The sequence below is a fragment of the Sparus aurata genome, chromosome 11 (genome assembly GCF_900880675.1).
Source record: "Sparus aurata chromosome 11, fSpaAur1.1, whole genome shotgun sequence".
NCBI classification, from domain to species: domain Eukaryota; kingdom Metazoa; phylum Chordata; class Actinopteri; order Spariformes; family Sparidae; genus Sparus; species Sparus aurata.
Window position 1 is genome coordinate 13,173,077 of NC_044197.1, and position 14,829 is coordinate 13,187,905.

At 41.3% G+C, this 14,829-nt stretch overlaps 3 protein-coding genes across 3 annotated transcripts in view; 1 reads left to right on the forward strand and 2 right to left on the reverse strand.

Moving 5' to 3' along the window:
• Positions 1-1,187, reverse strand: part of faah (fatty acid amide hydrolase) — a 49,955-nt gene extending 48,768 nt beyond the window's left edge. Inside the window, exons 1-2 of the mRNA XM_030433921.1 lie at positions 716-1,187; positions 51-164 (exon numbers count right to left, since the gene is read on the reverse strand). Of these exons, the coding sequence (XP_030289781.1) occupies positions 51-164; positions 716-931 (330 nt within the window). The 5' untranslated portion in view covers positions 932-1,187. The remainder of the gene's footprint in view (positions 1-50; positions 165-715) is intronic.
• Positions 1,188-3,645: 2,458 nt separating this feature from the next.
• Positions 3,646-7,612, reverse strand: uqcrh (ubiquinol-cytochrome c reductase hinge protein). The gene is made up of 4 exons (XM_030433731.1): positions 7,438-7,612; positions 7,074-7,115; positions 5,469-5,630; positions 3,646-3,885 (listed from the first exon to the last, which is right to left on the reverse strand). The coding sequence occupies exons 1-4, from the start codon at positions 7,480-7,482 to the stop codon at positions 3,853-3,855; spliced, it is 282 nt and encodes a 93-aa protein (XP_030289591.1). The 5' UTR covers positions 7,483-7,612; the 3' UTR covers positions 3,646-3,852.
• A 1,335-nt stretch (positions 7,613-8,947) lies between these two features.
• Positions 8,948-14,632, forward strand: LOC115591593 (cytochrome P450 2J6-like). Its single transcript, XM_030433728.1, has 9 exons — positions 8,948-9,288; positions 9,378-9,540; positions 9,978-10,127; positions 10,209-10,369; positions 11,321-11,497; positions 12,499-12,640; positions 13,210-13,397; positions 13,484-13,625; positions 14,037-14,632. Exons 1-9 carry the CDS (start codon positions 9,085-9,087, stop codon positions 14,210-14,212), a joined length of 1,503 nt encoding a protein of 500 aa, XP_030289588.1. The 5' UTR covers positions 8,948-9,084; the 3' UTR covers positions 14,213-14,632.
• Positions 14,633-14,829: the final 197 nt, after the last annotated feature.

Here is a 14,829-nt window from a genome sequence, read left to right on the forward strand (position 1 = left end):
TCTGTGCTGGGGTGTATAACACGTGAGCAGTGCCAAGTTGGGTATTGAACCTTTTCCATGTAGGAGTAAAACACGTCCTCTGGGTTCAGCGAGCCTTCCTGCAGTTTTTTTGTCAACTCGGACAAGGACAGCGTCAAGATGAGAGCAGACTCGGCCAGTGGATGCTAGAAGACACACACACACACACACACGTACGCACACACACACACACAAGAATATTAGACTTGAAAAATACCCTAACCCCAAAAATGACTTCATTTGAGTAATCTGAGTAGCTGATAAATTACAGCTATTTGTTTTTTCGCTCTTTATTATACATTATTAAGTTATTTTGGTGGGGGACACTTGTACTTGTGTAGTATTTTTTATACTACGTAATCAAAGTTTTTTGGTAGGGGGGCTTATTATCTAGTGCAGGTTTGGAGAGATGACTGTGTCCACTGAGCAGAACAGAGCAGGAGTTCAACACATACCCCTCTGATGTCTGACTGACTGTCTGTTATCGATAATGCATTAAACAGGAATGGTTAAAAAGTTATCTGTGAAGCATTTGAGATGAACACTTGGTAAGTAAGCGATTCACACCAGTGGTTTAACTTGCTGGCACCACTCGATGCCAATTCATCGTTCGTGAGAATCAAAAACATGGTGCCGAGCAGAGTTAACAGCAGGTAAGACGGTGTTTACAACTTCCCCTCCAAGCCCCGGCTCTCACCGACTCCTTGTACTGGAGCACCGCCTGCTCAGCCCGCTGCAGGCTCTCGTCTCTCCGGCTTCTGGCTCTCTGGATCTTTTCCTTCGCGGCTCGGCGGTTGCTCACCATCCGCGCCAGCACCGTCAGGACTCCCACCACACAGGAGGCACCGGCCAGCTGAGCTGCCGTCCGGCTGTCAAGATCAGCCCCCCGAAGAAACAGTTGCACATGTTCCATGGTTCCCCCGTCCCAACGCCAGGTCGTCCCTGCTCCAAGTGCAAGGATGACGGTTGGTTTCCTGAGGCTAACACACGCAGCCGGTTGTTTAAAGGTGGGTGCGGTTAAGGAGTCGGGTTAAATATTCATGGTGGCGCTTCTTCAACTCAACCGTGATGAGTGCAAATTGTCCCTGACTACCGCCGACACAACAGAGAAGCCTCTCTTGGGTCAGCATGTTGTGCAAGGGCAATGAGTTACAAGATGGAGGGCGCCAGAGCTGCTATAGTCGTCCCAGTGGCGGTCAAAAGTTTACACACTTACACACAGAAAATGTACATCGCCAGTCTACACTTATAAGGATTTCTACAGCTCTCTTTAGTTAGCTTCAAATCGGAATTTATCATTATTATCATTATTATTATTATTATTATTATTATTATTTATATTCTGAAAATGTGACCAAATCTGCTGGCTCAAAAATGTAGGTAACTCGAACAATCAGTTTTGTGGATTTTAGAAAGTTGTGTGAATCAGATTTTCTTCGTAGCATAGCCTCTTTTTCCCACCTGAGTGATTATGATTGATAACTGGCTGGTGACCTTTCTGGAACCATTGACCAAGGGTTTGTTTCATACACCCATTAGACTCAGCCACAAACACTACAATGGGAATGTCTGAAAAGCACTGATCTGAAAGAGTGCCTTATATTGATTTGAACAAGTCTGGAAAGTCATTTGGAGCCATTTTCAAAGCAGTTGAACATCCAAAGATCAACTGTACAAGCAGCTTCTTAAGCATAAAGTGCATGGCACAGTTGTGTCAATGCCACAGTCAAGAAAACGCAAACTATCACCCGCTGCTTTGAGAAGAATGGTCAGGATGATCAAGAGTCTTCCAAAAACCACTCAAAAGCTAGTCTGCAATGAATTAGAAGGCTGCCATGCAAGAGAGAAGCCCTTGCTCCAAACGCAGCACCAGAAACTCTGGTCAGATGGTACACAAATTGAGTTGTTTGGCCACAGTGAGCAGCATCACGGCAAGAAAGTGAGGCCTTTCATCCCAAGAACATCGTACTGTCAAGCATGGCGCTGGTAGATCACAAAGACCTAAAATCATCAGCCAGAAGATTGGTTTTTACCTGCAGTGGGGTTGAGGTTTTGTAAACGTTATTCCCAAGTCCCCACATGAACCCAATCGTGGACTGTGCTGTACAAAACAAGTCGGTGCCTGAAGCCGACTAATTTAGTTAAACTTAACAGATTCTGTCAAGAGGCGTGGTTCAAATTTCATCAAAATTTTTTGCAACATTCTTGTAAAGACCCCCTCCAGTAAAAGTTTTTTTCCTTGTTGACCTGTCAAAATTGTGTTTTAAAAAAAATATTATACAAGAAACCACATGAGCAAAATAACCAGCCAATGCCATAGCTGTGCATTTCTGCTTTAGATATTTTTTCCAAAATAAGGTCCAATGATGTCCACAGGAAGGGATGTGACCTCAGCTACTCTGTGTCACAAACTAAAGGAACCAATCATGTCAACTTGTGCGGTGGAGAATTTCATTAACACGGCACTGCTGGGAAATAAGCTGTGAAGCCCTGGAAATATTTTGTGAACTATGAAACTTCATCCAACTTTACGCCTGCATGGGCATGATCAGAAATTACTGATTTTTCATTTTTGTGAATTCATCCTTTAAAGGTAAATTTACCAAACAAGAATATATCCACAGTCCTCAGTCAACTCTGTGTCATAAAGCCATTATAAAGGCACAAGCCTTGTTTTACAGGCAACATCTTTCCAGTGCTGATACGCATTTCAGTGTCAGTTGCTGGAGTTCAAGTGAAGGTGAGGTCACAAGTCTAACCAGATGCTGAAACTAGGCCTCTAAGCCACTCTCTCTTAAATGTTATGGTTGCTACCGGATAGCTCCAATGTTTCCTGTGGCCCCCTCCTTTGTCTTTAGTGAGGTGTCTCCTAGTATTGTAGATTTGCTCACTATCATTATTCAACGCTGGACTGTACAACAAAATATGTACAGAAATGACAAAATTATATGTAGGCCCAGCTGTACACAGTAATAATTTTTTTGCGAGGACCACTTATTATTTCTTTGGTACAAAAAGACAGTGTGTCCTGAAATCTGTGAAGAACTGAAAAACTGATGCCTCTATATGACCTTCATAAGCAAACAAGACCATCAGAGAGAAGAGTGACTATTTTTGTCAAAATATTACAGCTTTTCTTAATATCTGTCAATGAGGTGGATTCCAACTGATCCAGGTTGGAAAAGTAATACAATAAATTTACAATTGTACAATGGCTCATTAAAATAACATGCTGAAACAGAGGTCTATAAACCAGTTGGCATTTACCAGAGCTGTTGTTGGTTTAACTTTATTGAACCTTGGCTCCTTTGAAGTGTATTTTAAATCATATATATCACATATTCACTACAATGGGCAAATGTCATTCTTGGTCCTGAGAGTGCAGGATGTCAAACACTCTTGTCAGCTAATTGTGTCCTTTGTTCCTTACTCTGTTTGTTACTCCTGAGTGAGTAAAGTGTCCCTAGATAAAAAAACGTAATTTATTCGAAAATTTAAACCTAAAACTAAAACTGCCCTGTTTTCCCCATTGTAATCATCACCTGAAGTAACTCTGAAGTTGCACATCACAACAATCATTGACAAAACTTCATTGGATTTATAGTCAAAATAAAATCATTACACGAGTGAAGGTTTTCAAGCCATCCACTTTAATGAAATGTCGACTCAGACTACCTTGTTAAATACTTACGTTTTATCTCATTAGCAGATACAGTATAGCATACATTTAACATACAGCAGATCCACATATGGATGCATTTAAAACCATGTTCTCTACACAATACAATATTTGAAGAATGTCATCAGACAGTTTTGCAACGATCAGGGACAACTTCATTTGACTGAATGGAACAGTTTGTGCGCCACCTAGAGGGGACACAAGAGGAAATTCATTAATGCAAATATACAATACAGCGCAAGGTAAGATAAACTGATTGTTGCAAGTATTACAAATGTATGTAACATGGAGGTAAAAAACAACTGCATCATATATTTTTGGTTAATTTTAAACTAATGTTGGTGGCACAGTTGTCCAGTGGTTAGCCCTGCTGCCTGGGTTCGAACCTGGGGGAGCTTGAATGGTTGTTTGTTACCATGTGTCAACCTTGTGATGAGCTGGCTACAGCCCTCGCAAACCTCCGAAGTATAAGCGTTTATAGATAATGAATGGAAAATGGATGATAAACTGATGTACCCCTGCTAATGTTACTTATACATATGTGATTGTCATGCACATCATTGTTATTTTCATGCACCTCTTTGGCAATTTACAGTCCCTAAACTACAGTCCTTTTCCCTACTGTAAGGATACACTTACAAATAAAAGAGAAAGGGTTAACGGATAAAATAACATGATAAAATAAAATGTGTTAGGGGTTGCACCTGTCTGCCAGTAAAGAGCATTGAAGCCTTGTTTGCACATGTTGGGAGGACCTTTTATGCTGTAATTACTGTTATTTCATCAATACACAAAGACAGTGGATCTTTAAATCTATGTCAACCTTGAGAAGCGGTGCTGAGCATATTTAACTTGGGTAATTAAAGCATGCAACTTCACTGGCCAATCATCATCTGGACAACAGATGGGTGGGTGGCTGACAGAGGTCTTCAGGTGAAAGCTTAGCCTGAACCAGAGCCAACTACTCATGAATCAAGGCACATTTTCAGTCATTCTGCTAGTTATTTTTTAATCTGTCAATGTGAACAAACAATCATTTATAGGTAGTGCGGTTGCTAGCTCCGTTTTACGGCTCATTATCTTGTGTGACCTGCCCTCTTCTAGGTCACTATGGTGGGAAGGAGGTCGTGTTGTTCGGGCACCACTTGGCAATGATTAGGCATGCTCAGTCATCTCCTGGATCCACACACTTAACATATAATATCATTTGTATCAGATATTCTGTCAACACAACTTGTAAATAGTGATTTTGTTGTTCTTTTCTATACATGCCACATCTATTGCATGTCTGTCCATCCTGGGAGAGGGATCCCTACTCTGTGGCTGTTCCTGAGGTTTCTTCCATCATCTTTTGTCTCTCCCCGTTAAAAGATTTTTTCCCCCCATTTTTTCTCACTCAAATCAAGGGTCTAAGGACAGAGGATGTCGTTCACTGTACAGATTATATAGCCCATTGAGGCATGAGATTGTGACTTTGGGCTATATAAATAAATATTGACCTTCACTGGCCATGCTATCAATTGAAAAGAGACAAAGATGACTGACTGACCAGCAAGTCATTGAGAAATGGACATGTCAGAAGGAAAGGCTAAATGTATGTTCAAGAAGTGCCAGTGGCCAATGTGTAGCCAACACTGCAGTATGTCGTGTGGCTTTTAGATTTTTTTTTGTGAGCAATGAAGGGCTGCTTTACTTAATTTGTCCGCCCCTACATTTTTGTTTTCGCCACCATTGCTTTCTGCTTGGTAAAGTTGGAAAATGTCACACTTACACAGTGGTCCCGAGCATGTAGGAAGTCAAACAGCTCCTCAGTACAATCCTCCGCTGTCATAGACCTAGAGCCAACTCTGGTCTCACACTCCTCCAGACGCGACCGAGTGTGAACGCAATGCTCTGCCTCTTCACACTTCTGTCGCATCGCATCAAGAGGATCCTTTAACAGAAAATGCAGCATTCAGAGTATGTACCTTCATGAGCACAGTATAATGATAAACAATGAAACACACTCAGCAGACGATCAATCAGTCCTGTCCTGTTTAAAACCTGGATTAACTTAATCTGAACATCTCCAACTTCAAGGTGACCATGAACCTCTCCTGATAAAGTGTACAGGGCATCCAGAGGGGAAATGTTCCATTGTCCACAAAGAGAAAAACACACCATCAGAAACCTCCAACCTTATTTTCTTCAAGTTTTAATCAATTAAAACTGTGGGTGTTTTCTGATGGCAGAGGGAGAAAACACCTGTCATTTATTTATAGATTAACTTCTGCAGGGATGGGGCCGCGATGGACAAGGCCTGAAATGACCCCACACCTGGTCATTGTTGGTCAGGACTGGGGAAAAGATATTTGGGGCCTCTGTGCAGACTCATGACTATAACTATGTGTCGCAGAAAGACAGTAACATAAATTTCCCATTCTCTTCCGTCAGATTCATATAGCAGTGCGCACGTCTGATTCTGTCTCATAAACCTCGATCATTATGGAAACTGGCACAGGTGCACAAGCTTCATCTCCACCCTCACAATTATCTATACACTGATGTAGAAACGCCTTGAAACATCTGTTTGCATATCAAGTCCTTTCTCTGCTACCTGTCAGTGAGAAGAACAAACAAGTAAAGTTGATTGTGTCGCAACAGTGAGGCTCTCCAACGGCATCCAAACTGCTGTCATACATTCCACCGTTACGCATGAATGTGGCTATTTACAGTGCGCATCACACATGCACCTGTAATCCATCGCTGCAGTAATATTTCACAGTCATCACTACTAGGCGTCAGAGGGATGATCAATGACTATTATATAAAGCTCGTATTCATATTTACAAAGTGCTTCACAGTTAAGGATCAAAAGAGAAGATCATTACCAGGAGGTAATGTATCCAGTATGAATAAAAAGAATAATAAGATCCATCACTAATAAAAACTTTATAATTAAGTTAATAAATGTGCCTCTTACTAAATGCTGTGCAGACCACATAATAATAATACTGATAACACAATCAGTGAACTTGGGAAACCACATGAACAATGTTTTAATCTAAGGTTTGATTTCCTACCTCATCTCTTACCTGCAATCATCGGTTGAAAACTGTATGCACATTCCCACTCCACATTCATCCTTTATGAAGAACAGTTTATACCCTTGGTCTAAGATTTTATTGGTTGGTTCAATATTGTTGTACCCATTCCTGAAGCTTCTTAAAAATAAATGCTCCTTTCCATGCTAGACAATTGCTATAGTCTATAAATAGTCGAGTCACTATTAAAAATGGCGGCCAGGCTTGTGATGAAATGCGTAATCTCACAGTAAACAGAAGGACTGTAAACACGTTTTGATTTGAAATGTTATAGGAATCTCCTTTAAACGTACCACCATTTCTTCCTCTTCCTCCTCTTCTTCTTCTTCCTCCTCCTGTAACAGACATATACAAGCACATCAATAACACCGTTCACTAAAACCCATCAGATAACGCTGTTGTTTTTCGTATCAATGACACATCCGACAACTCGTCAGACAGTTTAACTAGCAAGCCAGTATGCACTCTTGATTCCGCTGCTCCAACATTTTTTCTTAATGACGATTAGAAAATTAAGGGTGGCTAAAGCTAACGCAAGCTACGGCTAGGTGAATTAGCGTTAGCTTCGTCAGCCGTGTTGTTTTAGCTTGCTAGCTTACAACGAACCAAACGTTACTGGCATTGCAGAGCTGTCGTGAATCTACGAAAGCTACTAACATCGTCGGGCTCTCCGTTCATGATCATCTTCTCCTCGAAAACCATGATTCTGGTGATCTTGTCCTTAAATGACCGGCTGTCAAGTCTCGAGTGCTGGAGGACACCGGCAGGTCACACGAGTAGCTAGCAAATCCGCGGAAACAACCAAACAGTTTCCGGTCGCAGGACTTTCATAGTTTCCGATCATAGGACTTTCACAATAACCACCAAGTTCACCCACTTGGTGACTGAGTTAAGTCAAATGTAAAAAAAAAAATAATAATAAAGAATTCAGCGTTGATTACGGTAATGTAAAATGAGCTTTGTCAAATATTTCAACTCTGAAGACACATAACTGACTTCATCACTGTTCGTGTTGATGCATGTTTAAAGCCTTAATTTGATGCCGTCACAAGAATTTGTCCAAAGGTACAACAGGCCAGACAGGCTAGACATTAAATACTCATATAACTGCACAACATTTCCCCCTTCTACTCACTCAGTTGAGTTTTTTTTTTACACTGCAATATGTATTTAAAATCAATATACTAGTATGTGTTGAAAAACAATAGCTAAATTATTAGAAACTTGTGTCTAACCTACTTAGGACTGCTTTAAGTCTCATGCTGTTTTCATGGTTTTGACTGGTTCTCTACATTAGAATTAAGAAAATCTTAACATTTGTGGCAGCTTTGGTGGAGGTTCATAATTAAACTGCCTTTTCCTGCAGTAAAAGCACTGAACAAACCCTTTTAGAAAGATACGGACAAAGAAAGTCTGAGGATCTTGGTGGCTTGTAAAACAATCATTTATGATCATATAAACCAGAATGAATTGCAATTAAATTGGTGAAATGGTTCTACATAACATTTTCATGTAATAATAACAAGTAAAGTTATGAGTAGAATCCATCAACGCAGAAATAACCATTTCATTCTTATAACAGACTGTAAGCAACAACATTTCCAAGCAATAGGTGTTGGTTTACCTTAATTAGTGGGATGTGGGGGAACACAAAGAGAGCACGGGGGACAGTAAGTTTTTCAATTAAGGCAAGGACCTAGCTTTGGTTTTGACTTTAGTCAGGACAGAGGATATCACAGATATTGACATGTGAAGCGTTTTTTGCAAAGTGTGCCCTTCCTGAAGGTTTTCAGGTGTCTGCTGGCACAGGAGGGCAGAAAGAGAGCGAAGAGAACTATCTCACAAGTTACATTATGTATGTCACAGGGTTCAGTTAACCAAGCTCAGAACAAATGAGTTGACAGGGCCATAAGCAGAGCTCAATGGTCAACACCTCTGAAGGTTTATTTCTTTCTATCTTTTTTTTATAGGGACAATGACCTTCAAGAGGCAGTTGACAGAGACTTTACAGTGCAATCATCTGGTGCATTTTTTTCTGTCTGTTTTACTTTTCTGACAGGACTACACTTTGCCTTAAGCACACCAAACAGCCGTCATTTATTTACAATGTTTGGAATAAGGGGTCGGAGTCCAGCATCAAATATCTGCTGCTTTGCCACAGTTGATAACACCAAGCCTCTCCCTCACACAGAGCGAAGGTGCTGGCTCCTGGAAACACAACACACCACAGAAGCTTTCTGTCTCACAGGAGAAGAAACGAAAACGCAGCCTTGAGTCAGACAGGCTAGAGGCCCTGTTAATAAAATGGATTCAATCTTTTCTGCAGTTGGATCCTTTGTGGACTGGGATGTCAAAAGTCTGCTGCTCTTCATTGCAGTTTTCCTCATCACTGCAGATTACATTAAGAACCGTCGTCAGGCCAGCTTCCCTCCAGGACCCTGGGCATGGCCTATTGTGGGCAACATGTTCACTCTGGACCACAGCAGGACCCATGAGAGCATGACACAGGTAGATTAACAGATGCCAAAAATATAATTTTTCCATCATCTGTTGTATGAAGCATCACGCTGTTCCTCCTCTGTCAAAACCATTCACAGTTAGCAGAGAAATATGGAGATGTGTACAGCCTGCGAATGGGCCAGGAATGGCTGGTGGTATTAAACAGGTACGAGGTGCTGAAAGAAGCTCTGGTGAATCAGGGAGACAGTCTGGTAGACCGTCCAGTCGTCCCTCTGCTGGATAAGACAACACATGGACTAGGTGAGAGGACATAACACACACACAGATAAAGCCTGTGTAGTTGCGGATCTAATTGAAGTGTTAAAGATTTTATTTAGTCATAGGTTTGAGTGAGTTCAGAGAATATGTTTAAGCCTTTTCAATGGGCATGTTGTATTTTCAAGTTACATGCACTCATATTGACGTGAAATACATTTTTTCCTTGTTATTTTATATATATTTATATACATTTTATTATGTATGTTAGAAATAGTCAATCTGACAAGGCTACATGTCAATCTACATGATTCTTTAGATCTACATCACCTCTCTTGTTATTGTGATAGAATTATTTTGAGTTCTTTTTTATAAAGAAGTCTTGTGGGACTTTCAACGTTTCACATTTAATTAATGTTCCTCAATGTACCTGATTTCTGTCTGCTTCAATTTTTATCTATCATTGATGTGTTTCCCATCAGGTGTTATTTTCAGTAATGGGCACATATGGAAGCAGCAGAGGCGTTTTGCCCTTTCAACCCTCAGATTTTTCGGATTTGGCAAGAAGTCACTCGAACCTGTCATCTTGGACGAATTCACATTTTGCGCGAAACACTTCAGTAGCTTCGAAGGTAAATAGTGCATGCCCATATCTGAATGATACACAAGCAAAATTGCACAAGTGACATCTAAATCTCTGTTTACTTGTGGAGGTAAGCCATTCAATCCACAAAAAGTCATCAGCAACATCGTCTCCAACGTCATCTGCTCCCTGGTTTTTGGTCACCGCTTTGAGTACACTGATGAGAGGTTCATGAGACTGATAAGGTGGTTTGATCAAAGTCTCCAGCTTGAAGCCTCCCTTTGGGCACAGGTATATTATCTTAAAAATATTCATGAAATCTTAAGACTGTGTGCCATTGTCGTGCATCACATCCCTCATTGTAAAACAGTTTTTCATTCATAAAGTGGCTATATATGGGCAAAGGTACCTAATATTTAGTAAAAACACAGCTCTAGATTAGAAATGTTTGAACTATCCCAAATGTTGGGACGCTGTGTAAAACGTAAATAACAACAGAATGCAATGATTTGCAAGTCCTTTTTGACTGTATTTGATTCAGTGCAGTATAAAGACAAGACATTTGATGATTAATTAACTTTAATGCATTACGTAAATATTCACTCATTCTAATTTTGATGCCTGCAACATGATGCGGAAAAGTGTTGTGCAGGGGAAACAGAAGACTGGGAAAGTTGTGCAATGCTCAAGAAACAGCAGTTTAGAATATTCCATCAGCAAACACATTAATTGGGGTCAGTTAAAGGACAATATTTCTCCATTGATTGTTGAAAGGAATTTAGGGATTTCATTATCTTAAATCCAGATATCTCTGCATGCAAGTGGCACAGCCAAAATAAACACTGAATGGCGTCAACCTTCGATCTTTCAGTGGCACAGAAATGATTGAATAATGGCTATTACACACGGCTCTGAATCCCTAAACTCCTCGCAGTTGTGCAGTGAGGAACAATTGTTCTTGTTTTGGTTTTGGAGCGACATGCTTTCATCTAGATGGCATCTTTTTCAGCAACATACCATCATATTCCAATGAGATGATGCAGAGCCTGGACTGCAGGCACGCCAGACCAGATGTTTGTTCTTTGTACTGTATTCAACTGAACATTGGTCGAAAAAGAATTTGCAAATCATTGCATTCCATTTTTGTTTATGTTGATGTTATGTTTATGAGACAATTTTAAAAGGGATTTTTTTAAAATCCCTTAATAATTTGTTTTTGTTCCAACCTGCTCTCCTCTGCAGCTTTACAACTCATTCCCTCTGCTGGTGAATCCTTTGCCAGGGCCACATAAAACACACATTCACATCACCAACGCTTCAAAGGACTTCATAAGGGAAGAGCTGAAGGAGCACAAAAAAAACTGGGATCCCTCAGACCCAAGAGACTACATCGACTGCTACCTGAAGGAGATTCAGACGGTGACTTGAACTATTTGCACCTCCCTACTGCTTACACTGTGTTGCTCATATAGTAGCTCACCGCTTGGTTGCTATGAACATGATATCTGCTTGTTTTGCACATGAGAACTATCAACAGTTAAAAAGGTTGCACTGACATGACACTTTATTGTGGCACCACTCTGGGATCCTACGTGGTGAAAAATGTCTAAAGGCAATATCACATATGGGAATGCAGGCAATTGACTAGAGACACAGACTCGTCTTTGCTGTTGGTTGTGGCTGCGACTTTCCCAGTCAAAGTTCGCTAATAAACAACTCCACCTGCAGCCAAGTTGCTTCACTGCCTGATATTCTTGTTTGCCCTTTGGTTCACACGGAATGGAAGTGGAACGGAATGGAATTCAGTCAAGCCTCTCACTGAACTCAGGACTCACTAGGGACTCCAGTTCTCTCTTTTTCTTTTCCTCTCTCCTGTGTATATTCAAAAAATAAATTTCCCCTCCAGCTCCAGTCAGCAGTCAAAACAGAACATAAACACACAACAATGGACATCACCTCTGCGGATCACTGTTGCAAGCAGGTTCAGTGGGAGTGAACATAAATCATAAATCCATAAAGTTTAAAGGTGATCTGCGTGCTCTCCCCCCGCCTGTAAATGGCTCCAGAACAGAGTATAATCTGATGAGGCTACAGGTGCTTCTTGGCCCACCATGCAAATTATTTGCAGAAAGTTAAAAATGTATCTGGTAAATGAGGGAGTCAGTCTGCGTCTTTGGCATCATTTGCATCGTGCCGACTGGACTCTGTGTGTAACGTTGACACGCCAACTGTGAACACAATACCAGCTCTATCTTTAAGGCCTTATCTAAGGATGACAGAAAAGCTTTTTACTCATCAAAACTTAAACTCGAAATTGCCATCATGAAAGATTGTCATTGTGTCTAAAAGTGCTGACATGTAGCTGTTCTGAACTATTTTGCAGCAATTTTCTAACAAATCTGTTTGTGTTATATTCTCAGAGTGAGGCGCAGGCTGACAGTACTTTCGATGAGGAAAACCTGGTTATTTGTGTCTTGGATCTGTTTGTGGCGGGATCTGAGACCACATCCACCACCCTGCGCTGGGCTCTGCTCTACATGGCAAAGTACCCTGAGATTCAGAGTAAGAGCACTAACCAAGGAAGTGATGCTTTTGTTGGTATTCAGTATTGTGTTTTGTAAGAATTTAACTCCACATCAGTTTTATGACTGGTTCAGGGTGGAAAATCTGCAAAAAAGAAATGAATCTATTTGCTAATGTGACAGTGCAACATTGTCTTCATCTGTCCATGAAGCTTTTAAGTTCCCCATGAAGTCAAAATCGCTGTTAAGTATAATTTCACTTTTGTTTCATCTGGCCCAATAGTGATGAAAAAGCCATATTGTGGATGTTTTCAAATGGTATTTTAGAGTTCGTAACTTCCTGGAAAATCGTCAGAAATGTTGATGACCCACCCTGCACTTACCAGAGCAGAGAGTCACTCAGGACTGGACCCACCTTTACGGCTTTATTCAGTGATTTGAGTGAACCTGGAATTCCAGTGCTATTGGCTGCTGCCTGTTTTTACAGGAAAAACGTAACCAGCAAAGAGCACTTCATTTGCGGTTTCATGGGAACTTTGTGAAGTACTGCTGCAGCCTTATGGTGAAATCATGTTCCTACTCTTTGTCTTTTCCTCTCCTGTTGAACAGCAAAGGTCCAAGACGAGATAGACAGAGTGATCGGACAGTCCCGACAGCCGTCCATGGACGATCGTGCAAACCTGCCCTACACTGACGCCGTCATCCACGAGTGCATGCGGATGGGCAACATAGTTCCTCTCAGCCTGCCTCACATTACCATCAGGGACATGCAGCTGGGTGGCTACACAGTCCCGAAGGTCAATTCTCACATATGCAATTTTTATGTCACATACAACTCCATGTTGCATCCTTTTTTAATTTACGTTAACATTCCAATCACCAGGGAGTCACAGTGGTTCCCAACTTGACTTCGGTGCTGTTCGACAAGAATGAGTGGGCAACGCCCTTCACCTTCAACCCCGGACACTTTCTGAACAAGGAGGGCAAGTTTGTGAAGCCTGCTGCTTTTATCCCGTTCTCTGCTGGTGAGGAGCAACACAAGCACTTGTTTGATTAGTGTTGTAAAGGATAGTTTCAGTCATTGGCCACTCCCTTCGGATGCCTGGGATCACGACTATGTCCTTCTTATGATGAATAATCAGCACTGCGCTGAAACCCCTCCATTAATAGATTGGAAGTCTTATCACAGTCAGCATTTCTCGTGAAAAACTCCTGATATGTTCTGGCCAGGCTATATACCAGCAGGGTGATTTAAAAAGAGGAGTGGGGGCTGTTCATCAATACTTTTGCCCTCATAGTGGGCTCCAGCAGACTGTTACAATGTTGATTACTGACTTGATGAATCTCTGACCTTTCATCTACTCCTCAAATGAGGGCAAAGTTAAATTGAGATCTTGTACGTCACGGATATACTCGATTTGTTTTTCTTGCCTCAGGTAAACGACTGTGTCTCGGAGAGACTTTGGCCAGGATGGAGCTGTTCCTCTTCTTCACCTCCTTCATGCAGCGGTTCACCTTCTACATGCCTCCTGGGGTGAAGCCTAAGATGGAGCCCCGTTTTGGAGTCACCCTGGCGCCGTATCCGTATGAAATCTGTGCAACCTCGCGCTAAAAGTGCAGGAACACTTGATTCTTTGACGAATAACACATGAATTAAGACGCTGTAAATGTATGTTTCTTGCATCAGATGTTTCGGAAAAATTTACTGTTTAAGGGGGTCATATGAGAAAGTTTGTGACCAGGCCGCCATTGTCAAAATCCAAGCACCGCACAACTCGCTGTACGTCACCCAGCAGACAGAGCTCTCTGTGGTCCAGTGGTGTTTAGTGTGTGGTGTTTCCAGATGCATCCTGGCCAGATTCTTTTTGTCTGCAACCTTTTTCTGTTGTCCCCACCTTGATTATGTCTGTGTCCAGAGCTCAGAGATTATATCAAACATATTTTTGGCTTTAGTGATGGATTTGCTTTGGGGTCCACTGCTCATATCTCTTTGAGGCTGCAGAACTGGTAAATAAAAGTTAGTTTCTTTGCACTTTTTGTTTTGTTTCAATTGTTTTAATCCAAGTTGAAGCCATGGTCGTGTTATGATGATGTTTTTATAAATCAATTGCCTTCCGCTTATCTTAAAGCCTTATCGTAGCATGGAAGTGAATAGATTTAAAACTGCAGAAATGTCATTGAGTCCTGAGGATACTTCGCTTGTGGACAAGTTTTATGAAGCGAGTAGCT

Bases quoted from the DNA above. Each gene is read 5' to 3' on its own strand.
- uqcrh (XM_030433731.1), bottom strand. From the start codon at position 7,482: ATGGTTTTCGAGGAGAAGATGATCATGAACGGAGAGCCCGACGAT. The intron at 7,116-7,437 runs GTTAGTAGCTTT...TGTCTGTTACAG, and splicing joins TGAACGGAGAGCCCGACGAT to GAGGAGGAAGAAGAAGAAGA. The intron at 3,886-5,468 runs GTAAGTGTGACA...TGTCCCCTCTAG, and splicing joins TACATGCTCGGGACCACTGT to GTGGCGCACAAACTGTTCCA.
- LOC115591593 (XM_030433728.1), top strand. From the start codon at position 9,085: ATGGATTCAATCTTTTCTGCAGTTGGATCCTTTGTGGACTGGGATGTC. The intron at 9,289-9,377 runs GTAGATTAACAG...AACCATTCACAG, and splicing joins CCCATGAGAGCATGACACAG to TTAGCAGAGAAATATGGAGA. The intron at 13,626-14,036 runs GTGAGGAGCAAC...TTCTTGCCTCAG, and splicing joins TTTTATCCCGTTCTCTGCTG to GTAAACGACTGTGTCTCGGA.